General features: G+C 40.2%; 1 protein-coding gene across 6 annotated transcripts in view; it reads right to left on the reverse strand.

Annotated features, from left to right (window-relative positions):
* Positions 1 to 23,898, reverse strand: part of PLEKHA8 (pleckstrin homology domain containing A8) — a 113,074-nt gene that overhangs the window by 77,250 nt on the left and 11,926 nt on the right. For all 6 annotated transcript variants that reach the window (XM_070787268.1, XM_070787266.1, XM_019958821.2 and 3 more), the window contains exons 2-6: positions 10,968 to 11,084; positions 9,726 to 9,881; positions 8,038 to 8,162; positions 2,578 to 2,736; positions 1,499 to 1,539 (exon numbers count right to left, since the gene is read on the reverse strand). In XM_070787268.1, coding sequence (XP_070643369.1) covers positions 1,499 to 1,539; positions 2,578 to 2,736; positions 8,038 to 8,162; positions 9,726 to 9,881; positions 10,968 to 11,084 — 598 coding nt within the window. The remainder of the gene's footprint in view (positions 1 to 1,498; positions 1,540 to 2,577; positions 2,737 to 8,037; positions 8,163 to 9,725; positions 9,882 to 10,967; positions 11,085 to 23,898) is intronic.

The raw sequence follows: 23,898 nt of genomic DNA on the forward strand, positions 1-23,898 counted from the left end.
TTTGGTTTTCAAACAACTTTTCTACAGGTACCACATTTAACACTTTTCTCACTTTCCTCAGCTTCTCCCTGGGAGGTTTTTTCTATTCTCAGGTCTCAAATCACTGACTACTTCCATTTGTTTGCCTAGCAATTAACTGACTAGAAGCAACAAGCTTTAGTCCAGGAAGACAGAAAAAACTTGGGAAGACACAATACATCTTGAGACTCTGTTGCTCTTCAGGGTAACAGAAAAGGCTATTCAACATGCAAGTGAAATAGCTGATTCTGTTTAAGGGACAATCATAACACCTTATAAATAACTAAACTCAGCCAAATTAGAACAAAGACACTTTCTTCTAGGGGGCTTCCCTGGTGGCTCAGATGGTAAAGAATTCCTCAGATGCAGGAAACCGGGGTTTGACTCCTGGGTTAGGAAGATGCCCTGGAGAAGGGAATGGCTATCCACTCCAGTATTCTTGCCAGTATTATGCTAATAAAATTAAAGAGGGAAAAAAAGAATAAAGGGAAAAGGTCCAAGCTATGTGGTGATTCCAGAAAAACCATTTGTTTTGTAAAAAATACACTATATTTCAACTCAGTAATTAAAAATATGAGTATATATTGATGAAATACTTCAAAAGAAAAAACATCTACAAAATGTTCCTTGTAGAAATATTTAGATCAAGAGAAAATTGTTAACCAAACCGAGGAATAATCTTTGTACTAAAGAAGCAAACAGTATATAAAGAGATGAAATACTAAATTATAACTTGAAAAGACAGATACACAGACTATGTCAAAATATGGAAATGCTTATATGAAATAATAACCAAGTAAAGACCTTATTTAATAACTGGAAGACAACTGTGTAAATATGTACTTTTTTCCAATAATTCAGATTTTGATATTACATCCTTTTTCCAACCTGTAAAGCTATCTTTTTATTTTTAAACAAAATGCCACTGTCTTTTCTGATAAGTGAAGTGAAGTTGTGCAGTCGTGTCCAACTCTTTGTGACCCCATGAACTGTAGCCCACCAGGCTCCTCAGTCCATGGGATTTTCCAGGCATGAATACTGGAGTGGGTTGCCATTTCCTTCTCCAGGGGATCTTCCCGACCCAGGGATCAAACCTGGGTCTCCCGCATTGTAGGCAGATGCTTCACGGTCTGAGCTACCAGGGAAGCACATTTAAATCAATGCTCAGCTCCTCCACAAGAGAGGAGGTTCCAACACTCTGGCACCAGAGAAATGAAAAGTTACTATACAAAATGCATGAGATGCATATCCTGGGGAAATGCAAACCTCTTCACTAGTAGTCAGTGTTGAATTAAAGTTTGCATTGCTTCAGGCTCACCCAAAAGAGGAAAATCAGAGACACTGTTTCCCTTGGTATCATCTCAACCCACGAGAAAAACCACCACATGATAAAAATATTAAAAAAAAAAAAAACAAGGAATATTGATATCCTTATTTTTATATTTTTAGAAAGAATAAAAAACAAAAACTGTTACTGTACCTTTCCAATGAATTATGAATCGGTACAATAGGATGTTTCATCTTTAAAAGAAGCAAAGAAAACAAAGTTCACATGTTAAAACTCCCAATAGAATATATTTAGAGTTTTATCCCATTTGAGAGTGGTAAATATGATCATAACACACACTACCCTACTCAAGAGGAATCATTTTAGGTCCTGCCAAAAGAAAGGAGTCACTGAACGCAACCAGTCTTTCATAGTTATTCAAATAAGGGTACTTAGATTTCCAAGAAAAAGAAAAATGGTCTTTTGAAGGACCTAAATATGATATTCAAATGCTTGGCTTTCTTGTAATTACAATCACACTCATTACAATATTATTAAATGCCAAACTATGATACAGCATTTTACCAAACACTGGAAGTATGAAAAGTCACAGTACAGAGTTCTTGCCCTCAAGGTAATTTCAATACAGACTGAGGCTAAAACAGGGGTATGTGTAGAGGAAGAACTCTTCGCCCAACTAAGGGATTCAGGGAAAGAGATTAAATTTTGAAGGATGAGTAAAAGCTAACCAGGGAAAGACAAGTGAGAAGGGCATTCTTGGTACTGAGAAATGGCCCAAAGAAGTACGGGAGCTATAAGCAGTTAACAGGTTTAAACCTGGTTATGACAAAAAAAAAAAGGTTGGTGATGTGGGAAGCAGCTAAGATATTTTGACTTTAACCTGTAGGTAACAAGGGAATCACCAAGTTTTAGGTGGTCCAATTTATACTGCATGAATAGAAATACTGTAGACTGCCTGGAAGAGTAGGCAGAAGGCAGTTAGTTACAAGGTTACCACCAATCTCAACAAGACTCACTGGACAAGGAGGCTGGAGAAAAGAGGGCAGCTACATCAGAGAGAGAGAGAGAGACATGTCTAGGTGGTAAAACTGCCAACAGTACCTGAGGGGATATGAGAGACTGAGGGCAGATATAAAAGTGCACATAAAGCAAAGTCCACTACAGTTGCCAAAGGGATCTCATCAGTTGCCTTCCTTACATAGCAGCTCAGTCTATCAATTTCTTAACTTTCCATTAGGCCCTGCTGCGGCCAAGTTGAGCTGGTCTGTTACCTTGTTGGACTTGAGCATGGCCAGCTGAGGTGACCCTGGAGGCGTGCGGTAGAGCAGCTCAGAAGTGAAGGCTGCGTTTGCAATCTGCATGCATTCTTCCAAAGTCTTGAGAAAAGTGTTACAGGTTGATTTCAGCAGAGTTCCCACATCAATTCCCTCCTATGAAACAACCAGAGTGGAAGATGCCTTTACTTTGCTAAAAAGGAAAGAGCTCAATTGTGGAATAGTCTTAGAGGTTTTATCCACCACAAAACAACAACAATAATAATCCCATCTATTTTGCTGGACAAATATGTGTACCAGTTATAAAAGAAAAAGACTAAACAAGTCTAATTTATCTATTATCCATACGCAAGCCTTACTCTCAGCCTGCCCTTCATGCTCACCCACCACTCCAGCTGAAGGCAACAACTTCTATATGACAGCAATATGTCAGGCACTAAGCCGGCATGGAGTTTCTTGTCTATAAGAGGTGGCAGACACCAGAGTCACATGGATTGACGACAAGTGAGATCAATGGAGAAACGTTTTCTGAGTAAAAAACGAGCTTCCAGAAGAGAAGCATTAGAAACCAAATATCACATTGTTTGCTTTCAGAATGGGCTTTTTGGCTTTCAGTACAGATGAGTCTAATAGGTTTTTACAATTGGAATTCTTTTGAGCATCAAATCATTTTTTTCTCCAAGTCATTTTACTTTCTCAGGGTGATATTGGATATTGATACTAATAAGCTGTTCAGAAAATAGGCCACCCCCAGATTAGAGAGTATGGTAACCACATCTTAGTGGTGTTAAAGCTATCAGATTTGGCCCAAGATGGAGTCACTCATGCTAAGCCTCACATCAGTAAACCAGAAATGTAGCCACATTTCTATGCTGGGCCTCCCAGAAAAGGCAGGCCTAGGTCAACCAGTCAGTGCTTGCCTGCTCAGTGCAACTTACTGACCTGGCTCCAAGACTTCCCTTTGCTCCATATAAGAAAAGTAACCTTGCTTTAACCATTATAGGAAATATGCACTATGACTTCCTTGTTCCTGCTCACTTTGGTCCACAGAAATCTCTAGCCTGGTACGGCTCTTCACCGCTCCTTTCTATCTGCTGGATGGACTGGATGCTGCTCAATTCATGAACTGCTGAATAAAGCCAGTAAGATCTTTAAATTTTACTCAGTTGAATTTTGTTCTTTAACCATGACCCCTATATTTTCTTTATTATTTCTAACAAGTGAGATGTTAATGGTTATGAACCACTATGATTCAGATACCATTACAATGTGTGATTTTTTTTTCATACCACCAAGAAATTCTTGGACACCAGCCAGGTGTCCTACAGTTCCATACAATTTACCTGGAAGTAGTGTCAGGTCTCCCAGATTACATGCTCAGTCCTACAAGATTGCTTCCTACCCCCACTTCAGACACCAATGGCAAGTTCAGGGTGTAACTTGTGCTACTGACTGACCTACCATAGACTGAAGATTCCAACAACCCCCTCCTTGTGTTTGACTACTTTACCAGAGCAGCTCACAGAACTAAGAAAAACATTTTACTTACTAGATCACTGGTTTATTATACAAGGGTATAACTCAGGAACAGCAAGATGGAAGAGATGCACAAGACAAGGCATGTGGGAACAGGCTTGGAGCTTCCATGCTCCCTTAACTGTGCCACTCTCCCCAGTCAACACTATTTACCAACTCAAGAGCTTTCTAAACCCCATGCTTTGAAGTTTCATTAAATGGGCACAATTGATTAAATCATTGGCCAAGGGTGACTGAGGTCAACCTGCAGTCCCTCTCTCCTCCCAGGAGGTGAGGGGGTAGGAAAGAAAGTTCCAACCCTACTTGGTAGGGTCTACCGTCAACCAGAACCTCCACCTTTAGGCACTTTTCAATAGTTGCCTTATTAACATAACAAAAGACATCTTGATCACTTGCAGCGCAGGAAATTCCAATGGTTACTTTAGGAACTCTGTGCCAAAAACCAAAGATTCTTATTATAAACCACAGTAGGGTTTCCCTGTTGACTCAGTGGCAAAGAATCCACCTGCCAATGCAGGAGACCCAGGAAAGACAAATATGTCTTCAAGAAAATGGGAGATATCAAGGGAACACTTCATCCAAGGATGGACACAATAAAGGACAGAAATAGTAAGGACCTAACAGAAGCAGAAGAGATTAAGAAGAGGTGGCAAGAATACACAGATGAACTGTACAAAAAAGATCTTAATAACTTGGATAACCACGAAGGTGCGGTCACTCACCTAGAGCCAGACATCCTAAAGTGTGAGGTCAAGTGGGCCTTGAGAAGCATTACTATGAACAAAGCTAGTGGAGGTGATGGAATTCCAGCTGAGCTATTTCAAATCCTAAAAGATGATGCTGTGAAAGTGCTGCACTGAATATGTCAGCAAATTTGGAAGACTCAGCAGGGGCTATGTGCTGTGCTGTGCTTAGTTGCTCAGTTGTGCTTAACTCTTTGCGACCCCATGGACTGTAGCTCAGCAGGCTCTGCTGTTCATGGGGATTCTTCAGGCAAGAAAACTGGAGTGGATTGCCATGCCCTCCTCCAGGGGATCTTCCCAACCCAGGGACCAAACCCAGGTCTCCTGCATTGCAGGTGGATTCATCAACTGAGCCACAAGTCAGTTTTCATTCCAATCCCAAAGAAAAGCAATGCCAAAGAATCTTCAAACTACCATACGGTTGTGCCCATTTCACATGCTGCTGCTGCTGCTGCTGCTAAGTCACTTCAGTCGTGTCTGACTCTGTGCAACCCCACAGAAGGCAGCCCATCAGGCTCCCCGTCCCCGGGATTCTCCAGACAAGAACACTGGAATGGGTTGCCATTTCCTTCTCCAATGCATAAAAGTGAAAAGTGAAAGTGAAGTCGCTCAGTCATGTCCGACCCTCAGCGACCCCATGGACTGCAGCCTTCCAGGCTCCTCCGTCCATGGGATTTTCCAGGAAAGAGTACTGGAGTGGGCTGCTTTCCTTCTCCGTTTCACATGCTAGTAAGGTTATATTCAAAATCCTTCAAGCTAGGCTTCAGCAGTATAAGAAACGAGCACTTCCAGATGTACAAGCTGGGTTCAGAAAAGGCAGAGGAACCAGAGATCAAATTGCTAACATTCAATGGAGCATAGAGAAAAGCAAGGGAATTCCAGAAAAACATCACTTTTGCGTCACTATACTAAAGGCTTTAACTGTGTACAACAAACTGGAAAAATTTTAGAGATGGGAATACCAAACCACCTTACCTGTCCTAAGAAACCTCTATGCAGATCAAGAAGCAAAAGTTAGAACTGGTTCCAAATTGGGAAAGGATTAAGACAAGACTGTATATTGTCATCCTGCTTATTTAACTTCTACACAGAGTACATCATGTGAAATGCCAAGCTGGATGAATCCACGCTGGAATCAAGACTGCCAGGACAAACATCAACAACCTCAGATATGCAGATGATACCACTCTAACAGCAGAAAGTGAACAGAAACTAAAGAGCCTCTTGATGAGGGTGAAAGAGAAGCTGGGCTTAAAACTCAACATTCATAAATGAACATCGTGGCACCCAGTCCTATCACCTTATGACAAATAGAAGGGGGAAAGTGGAAGTAGTGACAAATTGTCTTTTTTGGGCTCCAAAATCACTGTGGATGGTGACTGCAGCCATGAAATTCAAAGACACTTGCTCTTTGGAAGGAAAGCTATGACAAACCTAGACAGTGTATTATAAAGCAGAGACATCACTTGGCCAAAAAAGGTCCATATAGTCAAAGCTATGGTTTTTTCAGTAGTCATGTACAGATGTGAAAGCTGGACGATAAAGAAAGCTGAAGGCATCAGAATTAATGCCTTCAAATTGTGGTGCTGGAGAAGACTCTTGAGAGCCCCTTGGACTGCAAGGAGGATATCAAACCAGTTAATCTCAAAGGAAATGAATTCTAAATATTCATTGGAAGGGCTGATGCTGAAGCTCCAATACTTTGGCCACCTGATGTAAAAGAGCTGACTCACCGGAAAAGACCCTGATGATGGGAAAGATTAAAGGTAAAAGGAGAACGAAGTGGCAGAGGATGAGATGGTGAGATAGTGTCACCAACTCAATGGACATGAATTTGAGCAAATTCCAGGAGATACCGAAGGACTGAGGAGCTTGGCCGGCTGCAGTCCGTGGGATCGCAACTGAACAACAACAATGAATCACAATACCATAGCCACAGTTTCATCAGCAAGTTTCCGATGCACTTAACTATAAACACTTACTACTAATACAAACACTTACCATAAACACTTCTGAATTAAAAGTTGCTGCATTCACTTTCTCCTTTCCCTCTAGACCAGGGCTTCTCTTCCTTGGCTCCACTGGCATTTGGGGCTGGTTAATTATTGGAGGAGGAGATGGAGGGGGAGTGGCTCTCCTGTCCCTTCCAGATATCAAGCAGCATCTGGCCATCTGACCTCTCTCCCTTAGATGCCAACAGCACTCCCTCAGTAGTGACAACCAAAACTGTCTCAGACATGGCCTGATGTCTCCCGAGGGGCAAACTGCTCTGGCTGGAGAATCACTGCTCTAGGTTCTAACATCCCAGAAGCAGAACTGAAGTGTTTTGGTGGCCCTCCTGTTGCCCTCCCTCAGCATAGTGTCTTGTACACAACATGCTGAATTAATAAGAGAGCTCCCCTCACCCCAAAGAGTGAAGGAAAGTGAGCTAAAACACTTTTATTAGAAAAACTTAGAGCACATATACTATTAGTAGTATAGTGCTATATTACCTAAATAATTTAAAACTATTATAATCTGCAGATTCTTCATTTTTGTAGGCACCGTTTCTCAGATAGCTTCTTTGAGAGCAGAGCAGAGACCTCTCTCTGGTTAATGTGAACCATTCAATACATAGATTAACACCGGATACATCTTTTAATATATGTTTTAGAATGAGAAAATAATAATTTCATTAATAAGTGATAAAGATTTTAATCCTTGCTGATGATGGAGAGAAATAAAGCTGTGTCTCTATTTTTGAAAGCGCTAGTCTATACTAAAGCAGAACGTCTACCCCGGTGAAATAAACCCTGTTACAGTCCCAACAGAGGTGACAGATATGCATAACAGACACACAAGATGCTGTCATCTTAGGGGCCACATCAGTAGCACAGAAACGGTGCTGTCAGACAGGTAAGGCTGTATTTTTAAAAGTTATGCCAACTAAGAAGACATGTATTCTAGTACATTAGTACTAAAGTTAAAAGTTCCAAATGTTATCAATTAATCCTGAATTCTTCCCAGGAAGGAAAACTATATGCTTCCATATGCTGAAATGCATACACTTCTTCTCTGTTTAAGTCTATCACTTTTTTCCTGTGAAAAACAGTACATTCCAAGGTATGGATTATGTAAGAACATGCATCACTGGTAAGCAACATCTGGTGCTACTTTTCAAAGATGAACAGTGTTTTACCTCAGAACTGGACACACCAGTTGTGGTCACTTCTTTCGTTTTATCTACTTGCTGAACAAGAAGATCACAGTAGAGTCTTAGTTCTGACATTTTGGTTTTCAAGTTTTCAGTGTTTTCAGCAAACTCTAAATAACAAAATGATGAAAATGTAATTATCAGAATAAATAACTGATATACTAGTTAGTATACTATACAGATAAAATATAACCTATGTTTAAAGTCAGATGTTTATATTATGGGCTACAGATATTATATGACTGAAGTTATGGGAGCAAGAAAAACAGAAAAAGGAGATTCCTAGCCTTCTGAAGTAATCTACATTATTTCTTGACCCAACATATTTAATAATCACCAGTACAGGAAGAAGGAGACATATACCTCTGATTCAACTGTGTCAGAACTGGGAACAGAGTCAAAGGTTCAGAGTTTTGATCTCAGTTCTGCCACAGATTTTCTACCTGTAAACTGGGGTCACAGCTATCTGCCTGCTAACATGGTGCTCAAAACTGGGAAGTAGTGGTCTGTAACATGCAATTACCACTAAGAAGGTAGCTCATGAATCAGAGGACTGGTTTCATAGGACTGCCTTTCCAGGCAGGCAAATGTGCCCTCTGCACACCTGCTGCTTCTTCACTAGTTCGGCACTCCACCCACCCTGGCACTGAGGGCTCGGCTACAGTCATTACTGCCTCCGTTTTCTTCTCTGTGAAAAAGCCGGCACATTCTACCTGCTATGAGTCAGAGCTCACAGAGTCAAGAATTTGCTTTTGACTTAGCATTAAAAGGGCTTCCCTTGTAGCTCAGCTGGTAAAGAATCGGCCTGCAATGCAGGAGACTCCAGTTCGATTCCTGGGTCTGGAAGATCTGCTAGAGAAGGGATAGGCTACCCACTCCAGTATTTCAGCATTAAAACCAACCAAGAGGCCATCTTACTGTGTCTACCTGAAAAGTGAAGCACATCTGCCATTATGTGTCACGAGAAAGGTCCCTGAAACACTTTTCCCAGAGGCCCCTCTCTCTCCTACCAATCTTTCCAGGTGTACACTCGGGGATACAGGGTCGGAAGGCAGAGCTCAGGCAGTAAGCTCTGGCACTCGTGACCCAGGACATATAGAAAGTTATGCCATGGTTCTCAGGAGACCTGATGATGTTGAGTTAATGAGCATTAAGCAGCAGGAACCTGACAATTAAGCAGCCATCCACCCCAGGAAAAAGGAGGGGTAAGTGGGGTGTTACTGCAACAAATACTCAGATCCAAGGCTTCTCTGGCTCAGCTACCCTTTACTTGACTTTTGGTCAACTTTGTGCCAGACAAGGTACTAGGCAGTTTTATATCATCACTGATCCTTATGGTAATTCTTGTAAGGTAGGTAATTACCTTTTTCTAAAACATAAGGAAACTGAAGATGAGAGGTCCTATGCCAAGGTCACAAAGCCAGTACCCTACAAAGCCATGATTTGAACCCAGTTGTGTCTGGCTCCAAAATCTGCCCTCTTTCTACTATGACATGCTGAGAGAGAAGGGTCGGGTACAGATTGTTTAAGTTCCACTGAAATGTACAGCACTTGCATGACATAAAAAGCTGGCTGTGGCTAGGTGCTCAGAAGCAAGCTAACAAATATGGGAACCCAGAGATGCCACCAGGTGATTCCCAGTGTTCCCAAGCCAGAGGACAATCAATACTTGCCTTTTTCCTTCTGGGTCCTACTGTCTGTCAGGCAAGCCTTGGCTGACCCCAAGGCTACCAGCCACCGCTGTCTCTCAGCCACACTTCTGGCCTTCAGGTAGAAATATTGTTCCCCAGGGATGATCAGGTCCATGCGTGTATTATCTACAGAATGAACTGGGAGCAAGGCAGAGGGAGGTCAGAAACCCAGAAGAGCCCTGTCTGGGTAGCCTCCACTCTACCCAAACTCCTGAGCTTTACTGGGGCCAGTCACTGAGGACTTCTTTCAAAAGAGGATGCCAGCCCTCACAACTTCTCCTGGTTTATTTATCTCTTCCTAGAGATCTCTGCTGATGAAGAAGGAAAACTCTGCAATTGGCTCCAAGGTCTCACCCAAGACTATGGACTAAAAAAGAAGCACTTATATTTCCTCAGGATCTTTTAGAAGCGGAGAGAGGAAAAATCTCTCTTTTGGCCTGTGTGTGTGTAAAGCATGCTGCTCTGCAGCCAAAAAGCCTTGATGCAAACAAGTAAGGATGTGCTCTTTATCTCCTTGGGTTACTGGAAAGCAAATGAACAGAGTATTTTTACTCTTCTACCTTCCTTTACGTGTCATATTAAAAACGTTAACAACTGGAAAGCAATCAAGAACAGAGTACTTTTCCTTTTCTACCTTCCTTCACTCATTATGTAAAAAATGTGACAATTCCCTTAGAGCCTTTAGGAGAAGAAACAAGCAAGCCACACTCTCCTTCACCCTCCAAGTCCTGTGCCCCTAATTCCGTTCTAATCGGTTTCTGAGCCACACCCTCCCAGCACATCCTAAAATTCCTAAAACCAAGAAGTAAAGGCTGCTTGTAGGTCTGTTAGGTGTTTGCTTGTTTAGAGTATGGTCGTGGTAGTGAGAAGGTAGATATGTGTCCTGATTTAAACACAGAAGTGTTTGATGTTACAATAAAAACACAAGGTTAGAAAACTGCCTCAAGTGCCAGGTGAGCAGGAGACTGTGAAATGGTACTAGATGTGTGATTAACAAACACACTGCTCTCACTTATTTTCACTACCTCTTAACCAATCTTCTTGTAAAAACTGCCTGCAGTTTTAGGTCTTACTTGCAAGGTTTTTTTTGAGGGGGGAAACATAACGTATCTTTGTCTATACTTTGGAAGCAGCATAGAAAGACCTAGGAAACCAATGCTTTTTTTTTTTTAATCTTGGGGGAGAAACAGAAAATTAAACCCTGCAAATCTCTTGGCTTCTCACCTTGAATTTCACAGACTGCCATCTGGATGCTCCCTTTGCAACCTTTCCAGGCATCTTCAGGAGAATCATAGTAAGATAATATCCCTCCACAGAGAAGGAACCACCGAGGCTGCCAACCTGCAAACAGAAGCAAGAGCACGGTCTCAATTACTGCTTCCCAGGACATAGACTAGGACCTAACAAAGGATGCTGGGTTCCAGCTCCAAGGAACTTACCTTCTGGGGGAAAATTCTAAGGGAAAAAAGAAGCTAGAAGAGATCTGTATATCCGATCTCATTTTTGCATAGAAGTCTGAAGGAGCAGCAATAAATATAGTGATGATTCTCTAAGTAATGGGATTACTGATGATTTTTATTCCTTTTTCCCCCTAATACAGTACTAGTAATCTTTGGTTTTTAATTTTTCTAAGATTAAAGATTATTGCTTTCCAAACATTATTGTTAACACACTTGCTCTCTCCCCTTCTGGTTAAGAAAAATTATTATGAACCTAAAAATAAGACAAAGGATTGTACTGACCTTTCAACATTACACAAAGTGCTGTCTAACAGGCCTGCCTAAGGTCATATGATTTCTAGGAAAAGATAACTTTAATTTACTATTTGGTTTTGATCCACTGAAATGGAATAATCTTAAAACATTCACGAGCTTAACTATTTTTACTTCAGAGAATTTCAGAGGACAAATTGTATTCCGTGGAAACTCACGTCTTATCTAGTCCTCTTACACAACCTATATTCGAGTCACACCAAACTCACTTGTTGTATTCCTGCTTCAGAGCATTCGCTCAAATTGGACTTCTTCCTAAAATGTCATCCCTGACTATCTCTTGCATAATAAGCCTTGTCAGTCTCCTCTATCAAGATTTTTTTTTTCCTCTCTCTCTGAAATGCCACAGCCCTTTAAGGATACATTTCTCTCACTGGACTCTTCTATGGCTGAGACAGTCAGAGAGAAGGTTGGTAGGGACTTTGGGCAGGGCCCCAAGGGCGGCTCAGGTACACACCTGATGGGCCATTGGGAACAGGTTCACACCAAGTACATACATAAGTCATCTACTGATGTCAAAATAGTAATGTCAGGGAACCGCTGACAGGGAAGGACTAGACCCTTTACTGGATGTCAGGAGTCCCAAGGCCTTAACTCAACACCCATACAAGTCAATTATTGGATGGAAAACCTCTTGGGATGAACTTGTAAATTTTGTTCCAGAAAGTGATGCTTCCTGGCCCTGGTTTCAAATTCTATGCAAACAAACCTGAAAGCTACTGTTCTTGACACAAACATTACAATTCAAGAAATCAAACTGATCAATCAGCACTCCAGGAGTTGGATATTACTGGTGATACTGTAGCCCTCTGCAAGTCATTATTTACATCTTATGCATCTCCCCTCACTAAAACAGAAGAATCAACTGCTAAGACTGAGAAATGAAAAAGGATTTTGAAATCACCTAGTCCAACCAGCTCTTTGACAGAAAAGGAAACCAATCCCAGACAGATTAAGTGACCTACCTAAAGTCACAAAGGAAGTATACAACAGAGCTGGGAAGAAAACTGTCTTTCTGACACTGTCCCTCCTGGCCTAACAACTCCCAAACCCTGACTCTCCATTGCCAGAAAGCTATCCTGGTATAGAACAGCAGCATCTTTGCACTTAAACTCAATTTCCATGATTATGTTTGGTGTGAAACATTCTCCAAACCTACCATGACTCTCAAGTAGAGGGAATTCAACATACCCTCAATTATATTTTATCAAATTTCGGACCTCACCTACATCAGTCTTCATTCTCCAGAGAAAGAGAACCAAAAATATGTAGTCATATCTACACATAATTTATTATAAGGAATTTGCTCATGCATTACAGAGCCTGAGAAATTCCAACACCTGCAGTCAGCAAGCTAGAGAATCAGGAGAGCCAATTTGTAATTCCAGTCCAAAGTCAGGAGGCTTGAGACCCAGGAAGAGTCAATGTTTCAGCGAGAGTGAAAAAACAGGAAAAGACCAAAGTTCCAGCTCAGCAGTCAAGCAGGAAGAGTTATTACCCCTTGCTCCTTTTTGTTCTATTTAGGTCTTTGGATGGGACCCATTCACGTTAGGAAAAGCAATCTACTTTACTATGTTTACCAATTCAAATGTTAATCCCATCCAGAAACACCCTCAGACACAACTAATCAGAATGATGATTAGTCAAATGTCTGGGCACTCCATGGCCCACGTGAGTTGACACAAAAAATTAACCATCAGATACCATCAATTTTAAGATAAACTGAAGTATTTGCATATGATATGATTGACAAGGCTTAATTTCCAAAATATACAAATAGCTCATACAACTCAACAACAAAAACCAAACAACCCAATCAAAAAATGGGCAGAAGACCTAAATAGGCATTTCTGCAAAGAAGACATATAGATGGCCAAAAGGCACATGAAAAAATGCTCAACATCGCTAATTATCAGAGAAATGCAAATCAAAACAGTAATGAGGCACCACCTCACACTGGTCGGAATCAGTTCAGTCGCTCAGTCATGTCCGACTCTCTGCAACCCTATGGACTGCAGCACACCAGGCTTCCCTGTCCATCACCAACTCCCAGAGCTTGCTCAAATTCATGTCTATCGAGTCAGTAATGCCATCCAACCATCTCATCCTCTGTTGTCCCCTTCTCCTCCTGCCCTCAATCTTTCCCAGAGTCAGGGTCTTTTTCAGTGAGTCAGTTCTTTGCATCAGGTGGCCAAAGTACTGGAGTTTCAGCTTCAGGATCAGTCCTTCCAATGAATATTCAGGACTGATTTCCTTTAGGATGGACTGGTTGGATCTCCTTGCAGTCCAGGGGACTCTCAAGAGTCTTCTCCAACACCACAGTTCAAAAGCATCAATTCTTCGGCACTCAGCTTTCTTTATAGTCCAACTTTCACACTCATACATGACTACTGGAAAAACCATAGCTTTGACTACACAGACCTTTGTCGGCAAAGTAATGTCTCTGCTTTTTAATATGCTATCTAGGTTGGTCACAGCTTTTCTTCCAAGGAGCAAGAGTCTTTTAATTTCATGGCTGCAGTCACCATCTGCGATAATTTTGGAGCCCAAGAAAATAAGGTCTGTCAGTGTTTCCATTGTTTCCCCATCTACTTGCCAGGAAGTGATGGGACCGGATGCCATGATCTTAGTTTTCTGAATGTTGAGTTTTAAGCCAGCTTTTTCACTCTCCTCTTTAATGGCCATCATTACAAAGTCTACAAATAATAAACTGTAGACTGGAGAGGGTGTGGAGAAAAGGAACTCTTGTTACACTGGGTTGGTGGGCATGTAAATTGGAACAGTCACTATGGAAAACAGTATGGAGGTTCCTTAAAAAATTAAAAATAAGAGTTACCATATGATCCAGTAAAACCACTCCTGGGCATATATCTGGAAAAAACTCTAATTCAAAACAATACATGCACCCGTATGTTCACAGCAGCACTACTTACAACAGCCAAGACGTGGAAGCAACCTAAACGTCCATCGACTGATGGACGGATAAAGATGTGGTACGCGTACACAGTGTCATACTACTCAGGCATAAAAAAGGATGAAATAATGCCATTTGCAGCTACATGGTTGGACCTAGAGATTATCATTCCAAGTGAAGTAAATCAGACAGAGAAAGACAAATGCCATACGATATCACTTACATGTGAAATCTAAAATATGAAATGAATGAACTTACTTACAAAACAGAAACAGACTCACAGACATAGAAAACAAACTTTTGGTACCAAAGGGGAAAGGGGGCGGGGAAGGGATAAATTAGGAGTTTGGGATTAGCCGATACAAATTACTATATAGAAAACAGATAGACGGCAAGGTCCTACTGTGTCATATAGAGAACTGTTTGCAATGTCTTCTAACAACCTATAATGGAAAATAATGTGAAAAACTATATATATATATTATATATATATATAACTGAATCATTTTGCTATATACTAGAAACTGCTGCTGCTGCTGCTAAGTCACTTCAGTCGTGTCCAACTCTGTGCAACCCCATAGACGGCAGCCCACCAGGCTCCCCTGTCCCCGGGATTCTCCCGGCAAGAACACTGGAGTGGGTTGCCATTTCCTTCTCCAATGCATGAAACTGAAAAGTGAAAGTGAAGTCACTCAGTCGTGTCCAACCCTCAGCGACCCCATGGACTGCAGCCTACCAGGCTCCTCCGTCCATGGGATTCTCCAGGCAAGAGTACTGGAGTGGGATGCCATTGCCTTCTCCATACTAGAAACTAACACCTTGTAAATCAACTATACTTCAATTAAAAAAAAAAAAAAAAAAAAACTTAGGGAGAACAAGATGGCAGAAGAGTAGGTGGACATAGAGTGCATCTCTCTCCACAGATACATCAGAAATACACCTTCAGACACAGACATGCATGCAGAACACCAGCTGAGAGCAGACAGGAGTACCTGACCAGTGGGAAAGAATATATAGACCCACACAAAACTCAGTGGGATGAAGGAACTAGGGAAAAACAGGAGTGTCAGTAGGACTGGACCTGCCCTCGACAGGTGGGGGAACTGAAGCAGGGGGCAATTGTCTGAGTCAGAGGAGAAACAACGCTGAGAGTGAAACAGTTGATCCGCGGCGGCCTAAATGGAATGAGAATCAGACAGTCTTGCCGCAGCCATACGTACCGCAGACAGGGAGGAGGGCCTTCTGGAAGGCACAGCGGCTGGGAGCTGGGTCTTGGGGACTGTGGAGCAATCCCAGGGTGGGACTGATGTTGACTTCGGAGAGACGGATCGAGGGGATATGAAGGAGGAGATTGTGGTGGGAAATGCCGGTGGAGGAAAGCCTGGCAGCCATAGAAGCAAGGCGATATTGCTGAGTCGCGCATAGCGGGTGGAGGCATCACCACAGCCTCTCTCTCCCCACAGGCCAACATCCGCAGCTGAACAACAGAGAGGCTGGCCTATCAAATGCCTGATGCACTGAACTACAGAGCAGAGCGCCACCCAGTGTGCTCCTTTAAGTGCCTGACTCGCCAATCTACATTTACTCCTTTGTTTGCCTTTCCTATTGTTCTTTTCCTCTTGCAGTTAATCTTTAATGTATATAAATCCTCTTCGTCTACCTCTATTTAACGTCGCATATCTATTCTTTCTTTCTTTCCTTTCCTCTCAACATATTTGTTAGTTTTATTTTCATTGCTTTATTACCAACTTGGCACCTTGCTTTAGTTTTGTTTTCCAGTCTGTGCTTTAGTTAGTTTTGTTCTTAAATAGTAAATATAATTTTTTATTTACTTTGTTCGCTGGGTCAATCTACTATACTTTTTTTTTTTTAACTGTTTTCCCTTTGCTCATGGGTGTATATGTATATGTGTACATTCCATTATTTTAATTATTATTTGCCTGATTTTCTAACTGCTATTTGTCTGGGGTTCATCTTTGGTTTTTTGTTTTTGGTATTTGTTTTACTCTCCCTTAGTGCCATAACAAACCACTTATGGAATCTTCCTTCCTGACCAGAGATCAAACCCTGAGCCTTTGGAGTAGGAACGCTGACTCCAAGACCAAGACTACCAGAGAACTAACCCTAGGGAGAATCAAATAGTGAGAACTTAACACAAAGGAAACCACTTGAATACAGGACCCTGCATCACCCAACCACCAGCAGCATCCTGTGCAGAATGCCTCATCCATACAATAAACAAAACCAAAATACAAACCCAATCATCAGCAGACAGGATTACCACCTCATTCAGCCTTGCACATCACAGGAAAAACAAACAAAAACTCAGCAGAAATCTCACCCTATAAGAAGCTCACACAAACCACTGACCAACCTTAGGAGGGCAGAAACCAAAAGGAAGAAAGAATTCAACCTTGAAGCCTGGGAAAAGGAAACCTCAAACACAATTAATTAAAAAAAAATAATGAAAAGGCAGAGAAATGCTACACAAATAAAGGAACAAACTAGAAACACAGAAGTCCAAATAAATGAAGAGGAAATAGGCAAACTACCTGAAAAAGAATTCAGAATAATGATAGTAAAGATGATCAAAAACCTTGAAAACAAAATGGAGAAAATGCAAGAATCAATTAACAAAAACCTAGAAGACTTAAAGAGTAAACGTACAGAGACAAACAACACAATTACTGAAATTAAAAATATTCTAGAAGGAATCAATAGCAGAATATCTGAAGCAGAAGAACAAATCAGTGAGCTGGAAGATAAAATGGTGGAAATAACTTCTGAAGAGCAGAATAAAGTAAAAAGAATAAAAAGAACTGAGGATAGTCTCAGAGACATCTGGGACAAAATCAAACACACCAACATTAGAATTATAGGGGTCCCAGAAGAAGGAGAGAAAAAGAAAGGGTATGAGAAAATTTTTGAAGAAATAATCATTGAAAATTTCCCCAACATGGAAAAGGAAATAGTCAATCAAGTCCAAGAGGCACAGAGAGTCCCATACAGGGTAAACCCAAGGAGAAACACACCAAGACACATATTAATCAAACTAACAAAGACTAAACACAAAGAAAGAATATTAAAAGCAGCAAGGAGAAGCAACAAATAACATACAAGGGAAAACCCATATGCTTAACAGCTGATCTTTCAGGAGAAACTCTGCAGGCCAGAAGGGAATGGCAGGATATAAAGTATCAAAAAGGAAAAATCTACAACCAAGATTAGGGTACCCAGTGAGGATCTCATTCAAAATTGATGGAGAAATAAAGTTTTTTAGACAAGCAAAAGTTAACAGCATCATGTACCACTAAATCAGTTTTACAACAAATGTTAAAGGGACTTATATAGCCAAGAAATACAAGAGAAAAAAAAAGATCTACAAAATCAACCCCAAACAATTAAGAAAATGGCAATAGAAACATATATATCAATAATTACTTTAAATATAAATGGATTAAATCTTCCAACCAAAAGATAAAGACTGGCTGAATGGATAAAAAAACAAGACCCATATACATGCTGTCTATAAGAAACCCACTTCAGACCTCAAGACACATATAGACTGAAAGTGAGAGGATGGAAAAGTATATTCCATGCAAATGGGAGGCACAAGAAAGCTGGAATAGCAATCCTCATATCAGACAAAATAGACCTTAAAATAAAGAAGATTACAAGAGATAAGGAAGGACACTACATAATGATCAAGGGATCAACCAAGAGAAGACATAACAATTGTAAATATCTATGCACTCAATATAGGAGCACCTCAATACATAAGACAAACACTAACAGACATAAAAGGAGAAATTGACAGTAACACAATAATAGTAGGCGACTTTAACACCCCACTCACACCAATGGACAGATCATCAAAACAGAAAATTAATCAGGAAACACAAGTCTTAAATGATACATTAGATGAGATGGATCTCATTGATATCTTCAGGACATTCCATCCAAGTGCAAAAGAATACACCTTCTTCTCAAGTGCACATGAAACATTCTCCAGGATAGACCACATTTTGGGTCATAAATCAAACCTCAGTAAATTTAGGAAAATTGAAATTGTATCAAGCATCTTCTCTGACCACAATGCTATGAGACTAGATATCAATTACAAGAAAAAAAACTGTAAGAAACACAAACACATGGAGATTTAACAACACGTTTCTAAATAACCAACAGGATACTGAAGAAATCAAAAGGGAAATCAAAAAATTTCTAGAAACAAATGACAATGAAAACACGACAACTCAAAACCTATGATGCAGCAAAAGCAGTTCTAAGAGGGAAGTTTATAGCAATACAATCCTACCTCAAGAAACAAGAAAAACATTGAATAGACAACCTAACTTTACACCTAAAACAACTGGAAAAAGAAGAACAAAAAACCTCCAAAATTAGTAGAAGGAAATAAGTCACAAAGATCTGAGCAGAAATAAATGAAAAAGAAATGAAAGAAACAATAGTAAAGATTAAAAAAACTAAAAGCTGGTTCTTTGAGAAGATAAAACTGACAAGCCTTTAGCCAGACTCATCAAGATAAAAAGAGAGAAGACTCAAATCAACAAAATTAGAAATAAAAAAGGAGAGGTTACAACAGACAATGCAGAAATTCAAATAATTATAAGAGACTATTAAGAACAACTATATGGCAATAAAAATGGATAACCTGGAAGAAATGGACAGACTCTTAGAAAGTTCAATCTTCCAAAACTGAACCAGGAAGAAATAAAAATCATGAACAACTCAATTACAAGCACTGAAATTGAAGCTATGATCAAACATCTCCTCAAAAACAAAAGCTCAGGACCAGATGGCTTCACAGAATTCTATCACACATTCAGAGAAGAGCTAATGCCTATCCTTCTAAAACTCTTTCAAAAAATTGCAGAGTAAGGAACATTTCCAAACTCATTCTATGAGACCACCATCACCCTGATATCAAAACCAGACAAAGACAACACAAAAAATGAAAACTACAGGCCAATATCACTGATGAATATAGACGCAAAAATCCTCAACAAAATTTTAGCAATAGAATTCAGCAACACATAAAAAACTCATATATCATGATCAAGATGGGTGTATTCCAGGAATGCAAGGATTCTTCAATATATGCAAAATCAATGTAATATACCATATTAACAAATTGAAAGATAAAAACCATATGATAATCTCAATAGATGCAGAAAAAGCCTTTTACAAAATTCAGCACCCATTTATGATTAAAAGTCTTTAAAAAATGGGCACAGAAGGAACCTACCTTCACATAGTAAAGGCCATATATGATAAGGCTACAGCAAACATTATTCTCAATGGTGAAAAACTGAAAGCATTCCCCCAGGAACAAAAAATCAGGACCAAAACAAGGGTGCCCACTTTCACCACTGTTATTCAACATAGTTCTGAAGTCCTAGCTACAGCAATCAGAGAAGAAAAATAAATAAAGGAATCCAAATTGGAAAAGAAGAAGTAAAGCTTTCACTGTTTGCAGATGACATGATACTGTACATAGAAAACTCTTAAGATAGTATCAGAAAATTACTAGAGCTAATCAGTGAATTTAGCAAAGTTGCAGGATACAAAATCAGTACACAGAAATCACTTCTATTCCAACATACCAACAATGAAAAATCATAAACAGAAATTAAGGAATCAATCCCATTCACCACTGCAACAAAAAGAATTAAATAGGAATAAACTTACTTAAGGAGACCAAAGAACTGTACACAGAAAATTATAAGACACTAATGAAAGAAATCAAAGATGACATAAACAGATGGAGAGATATCCCATGTTCCTGGGTAGGAAGAATCAATATTGTGAAAATAACTATACAACCAAATGCAATCTACAGATTCAATGCAATCCCTATCAAATTACCAATGATATTTTTCACAGAACTAGAACAAAAAATTTCACAATTCATATGGAAACACAAAAGACCCCGAATAGCCAAAGCAGTCCTGAGAAAGAAGAATGGAGCTGGAGGAATCAACCTTCCTGACTTCGGATTATACTACAAAGCTACAGTCATCAAGACAGTATGGTACTGGCACAAAAACAGAAATATAGACCAATGGAACAAGAGAGAAAGCCCAAAAATAAACCCATGCACCTGTGGGTGCCTTATCTTTGACAAAGGAGGCAAGAATATACAATGGGGCAAAGACAGCCTCTTCAATAAATCATGCTGGGAAAACTGGACAGCTACATGTAAAAGAATGAAATTAGAACACTTCCTAACACCACACACAAAGATAAACTCAAAAGGGATTAAAGACCTAAATGTAAGACCAGAAACTATAAACTCTTAGAGGAAAACATAGGCAGAACACTCACTGACATAAATCAAAATGATATCCTCTATGACCCACCTCCTAGAGTAACAGAAACAAAAACAAAAGTAAACAAGTGGGACCTGATTAAACTTAAAAAGCTTTTTCACAGAAAAGGAAACTATAGGTAAGGTGAAAAGACAACCCTCAGAATGGGAGAAAACAATAGCAAATGAAACAACTGACAAAGGATTAATTTCCAAAATACAGAAGCAGCTCACACAACTACTGAGAGAAAAACAAACAACCCAATCAAAAAGTGGGAAAAAGACTTAAACAGACATTTCTCCAGAGAGGACACATGAAGCATCTTACACATGAAAAGATGCTCAACATCGCTCATTATTAGAGAAATGCAAATCTAAACTACAATGAGATATCACCTCACACCGGTCAGAATGGCCATAATCAAAAAGTCTACAAACAATAAATGCTGGCGAGGGTGTGGAGAAAAGGGAATGCTCTTGCACTGTTGGTTGGAATGTAAATTAATACAGCCACTATGGAAGGTGGTATGGAGATTCATTAAAAACCAGGAATAAAACCACCATATGACCCAGCAATCCCACTCCTAAGCATATACCCTGAGGAAACCAAAATTGAAAGACACATGTATCCTATTGTTCACTGCAGGACTATTTACAATTGCTAGAACATGGAAGCAACCTAGATGTCCATCGACAGATGAATGGATAAAGAAGTTGTATTACATATACACAATGGAATATTACTCAGCCATAAAAAGGAATGCATTTGGGTCAATTCTGATGAGGTGGATGAACCTAGAACCTACTGTATAGAGTGAAGTGAGTCGAAAAGAGAAAGCTAAATATCGTATTCTAATTCATATATACAGAATCTAGAAAAATGGTACGGAAGAATTTATTTACAGGGCAGCAATGGAGAAACAGACATAGAGAACAGGCTTATGGACCTGGGGAGAGGGAGGGAGAGGGTGAGATGTACAGAAATAGTAACACAAAACTTACATTACCATGTGTAAAATAGATAGCGAGTGGGAATTTGCTATATGGCTCAGGAAACTCAAACAGGGGTTCTGTATCAATTTAGAGGGGTGGGTTGGGGTGGGAGATGGGAAGAAGGTTCAAAAGAGAGGGGATATATGTATACCTATGGCTGATTCATGTTGAGGTTTGACAGAAAACAACAAAATTCTGTAAAGCAATTATCCTTCAATAAAAAAAAAAAAACTTAAAAAATTACCTGCCCATTAAGCAATGACATGATCTCATTCCCAGATGCTTCCTGGCTTCAGAGCTGTTGGAATGTGAAAAATGTCTAAAAATTGAAAAAATGTGGTATAGACTAGGTTTATCTTACAGGAATTTGAAAACTGTTAAATAGCCCAAATACACACACACACACACACACAGCACAGCTACAATATATTTTAAAAGTAGCTTGTAAATGATAACAGTAACTGTAACAATACCTTCTCTGTAACAGGTTCCCTATTTATCTAGGAAAAGTTACAACAACAATTGAAGGGATTCAATTATTTTATTCTGTAGTTTGTAACTAGAAAAACTATGACCAAGAAAAACTTTTCTTTAAAGCATAAAGTTTCTAGAATTTCAGAAGGCATGTTAGGAGACCACAGAAGTCTCATTCCCATTATCTAAGACTTAATGGCAGAGCAATGAAGAAACCGTGCTTCCCTGGGTGGCTCAGTAGTAAAGAATCTGCCTGCCAATGCACAGACTTGGGTTCAATCCCTGGGTCAGGAAGATCCGCTGGAGAAGGAAATGGCAATCCACTCTAGTATTCTTGCCTGGGAAATTCTACGGACAGAGAAGCCTGGAAGGTGACAGTCCATGGGGGCTGCAAGAGTCAGATATGACTCTGGAACTAAATAACAAATAGAGAGCCCAGAGTAGTGTAGAGAACACACTCTTTCAAGATGTCCTGTCTTGGGAAGCCCGTATATACCTTAGGAATGATGGATGAACTGCATGAGAAAAGAGGCATGGATGATGAAGAGGCCATTAATCCACTTCCTGCTTTAAATTAATCTGCTGTTACCTTGGTTTACAGTGATAATTAATTTTATATATCAGCTTGACTGGCCTACCGATGTCCAGATTGCTGGTAAAACGTTATTTGTGGTTGTGTCTGTGAAGAGGTCTCTGGGAGATAGTAGCATTTGGATCAGTAGACTGAAGCGACTTAGCAGCAGCAGCAGCAGCAGCAGACTGAGTAAAGATTGCCCTCACCAGTGCAGGTGGACAGCATCCAATCTAATGAGGGCTTGAACAGTACCGAAAGGCAAGGGAAGGGTGAACCTTCTCTCTACCTGAGATGTGACCACCACCCTCGATTCTCAGGCCTGTGAACTCTGACTGAATTGAGTTACCAGCCTTCCTAGTTCTCCAGCTTGCAGAGAGCAGACTTAAAACTTTACAGTCGCCATAACTGCATAAGCCAATTTCTATCATAAAACTCCTCATATGGAAATACATGGTTCTGTTTCTCTGGAAAACCCTGATTAATATACTTGAAAATAATAAAATATTCAAGGTAACAAAAGAATGCTTAAAAACTATGGGTCTGGACCAGCCCCTGATTCATTCAATTACCATTAGACTATCTTCCCGTGGATCCGCACTCCCTTTTTTTGCCATCCCCTACTGGAGATGGAATGCTGTGTCAGCCAAACTCCCTGCTAGGAAGATTAGCTGAGAAACTTCAATGAGTAGGAAAAGTTTTAGAACCTACAACCTACTGCTGCCAGGGATGGGGTATTTAAATGCCAATTTCACACATTTTGTATTATCTTGGATTATTTCACTGTAGAAGGTAAAGTGGACATTTATTTTTGGCAACCAGGCATCCACCTCCTACATTTCTGTTACTGAAAACCCCCTTCTCCACACTCTATCCATGTAGTTTTGATGGGGCTGACAAGCCCCAAGGTGGGCATGTGATTTAGGCTCAACTAGAGCTTCACATCCTCTTTCTTCAGAGCTATGTTCCAAGACAGGCAAGTGGCCCAACCAGAAATAATTCTGGGGCTTTTGCTGGGACTGGGGAAAGGAGGAAAGAAATGGAGACTATCTCTCTTTTCTCTTTGGTCTCTAAGGTGTTTGCCTGGGGCCACCACTGGC

Source organism: Bos indicus, chromosome 4, assembly GCF_029378745.1.
Source record: "Bos indicus isolate NIAB-ARS_2022 breed Sahiwal x Tharparkar chromosome 4, NIAB-ARS_B.indTharparkar_mat_pri_1.0, whole genome shotgun sequence".
Classification (NCBI taxonomy): domain Eukaryota; kingdom Metazoa; phylum Chordata; class Mammalia; order Artiodactyla; family Bovidae; genus Bos; species Bos indicus.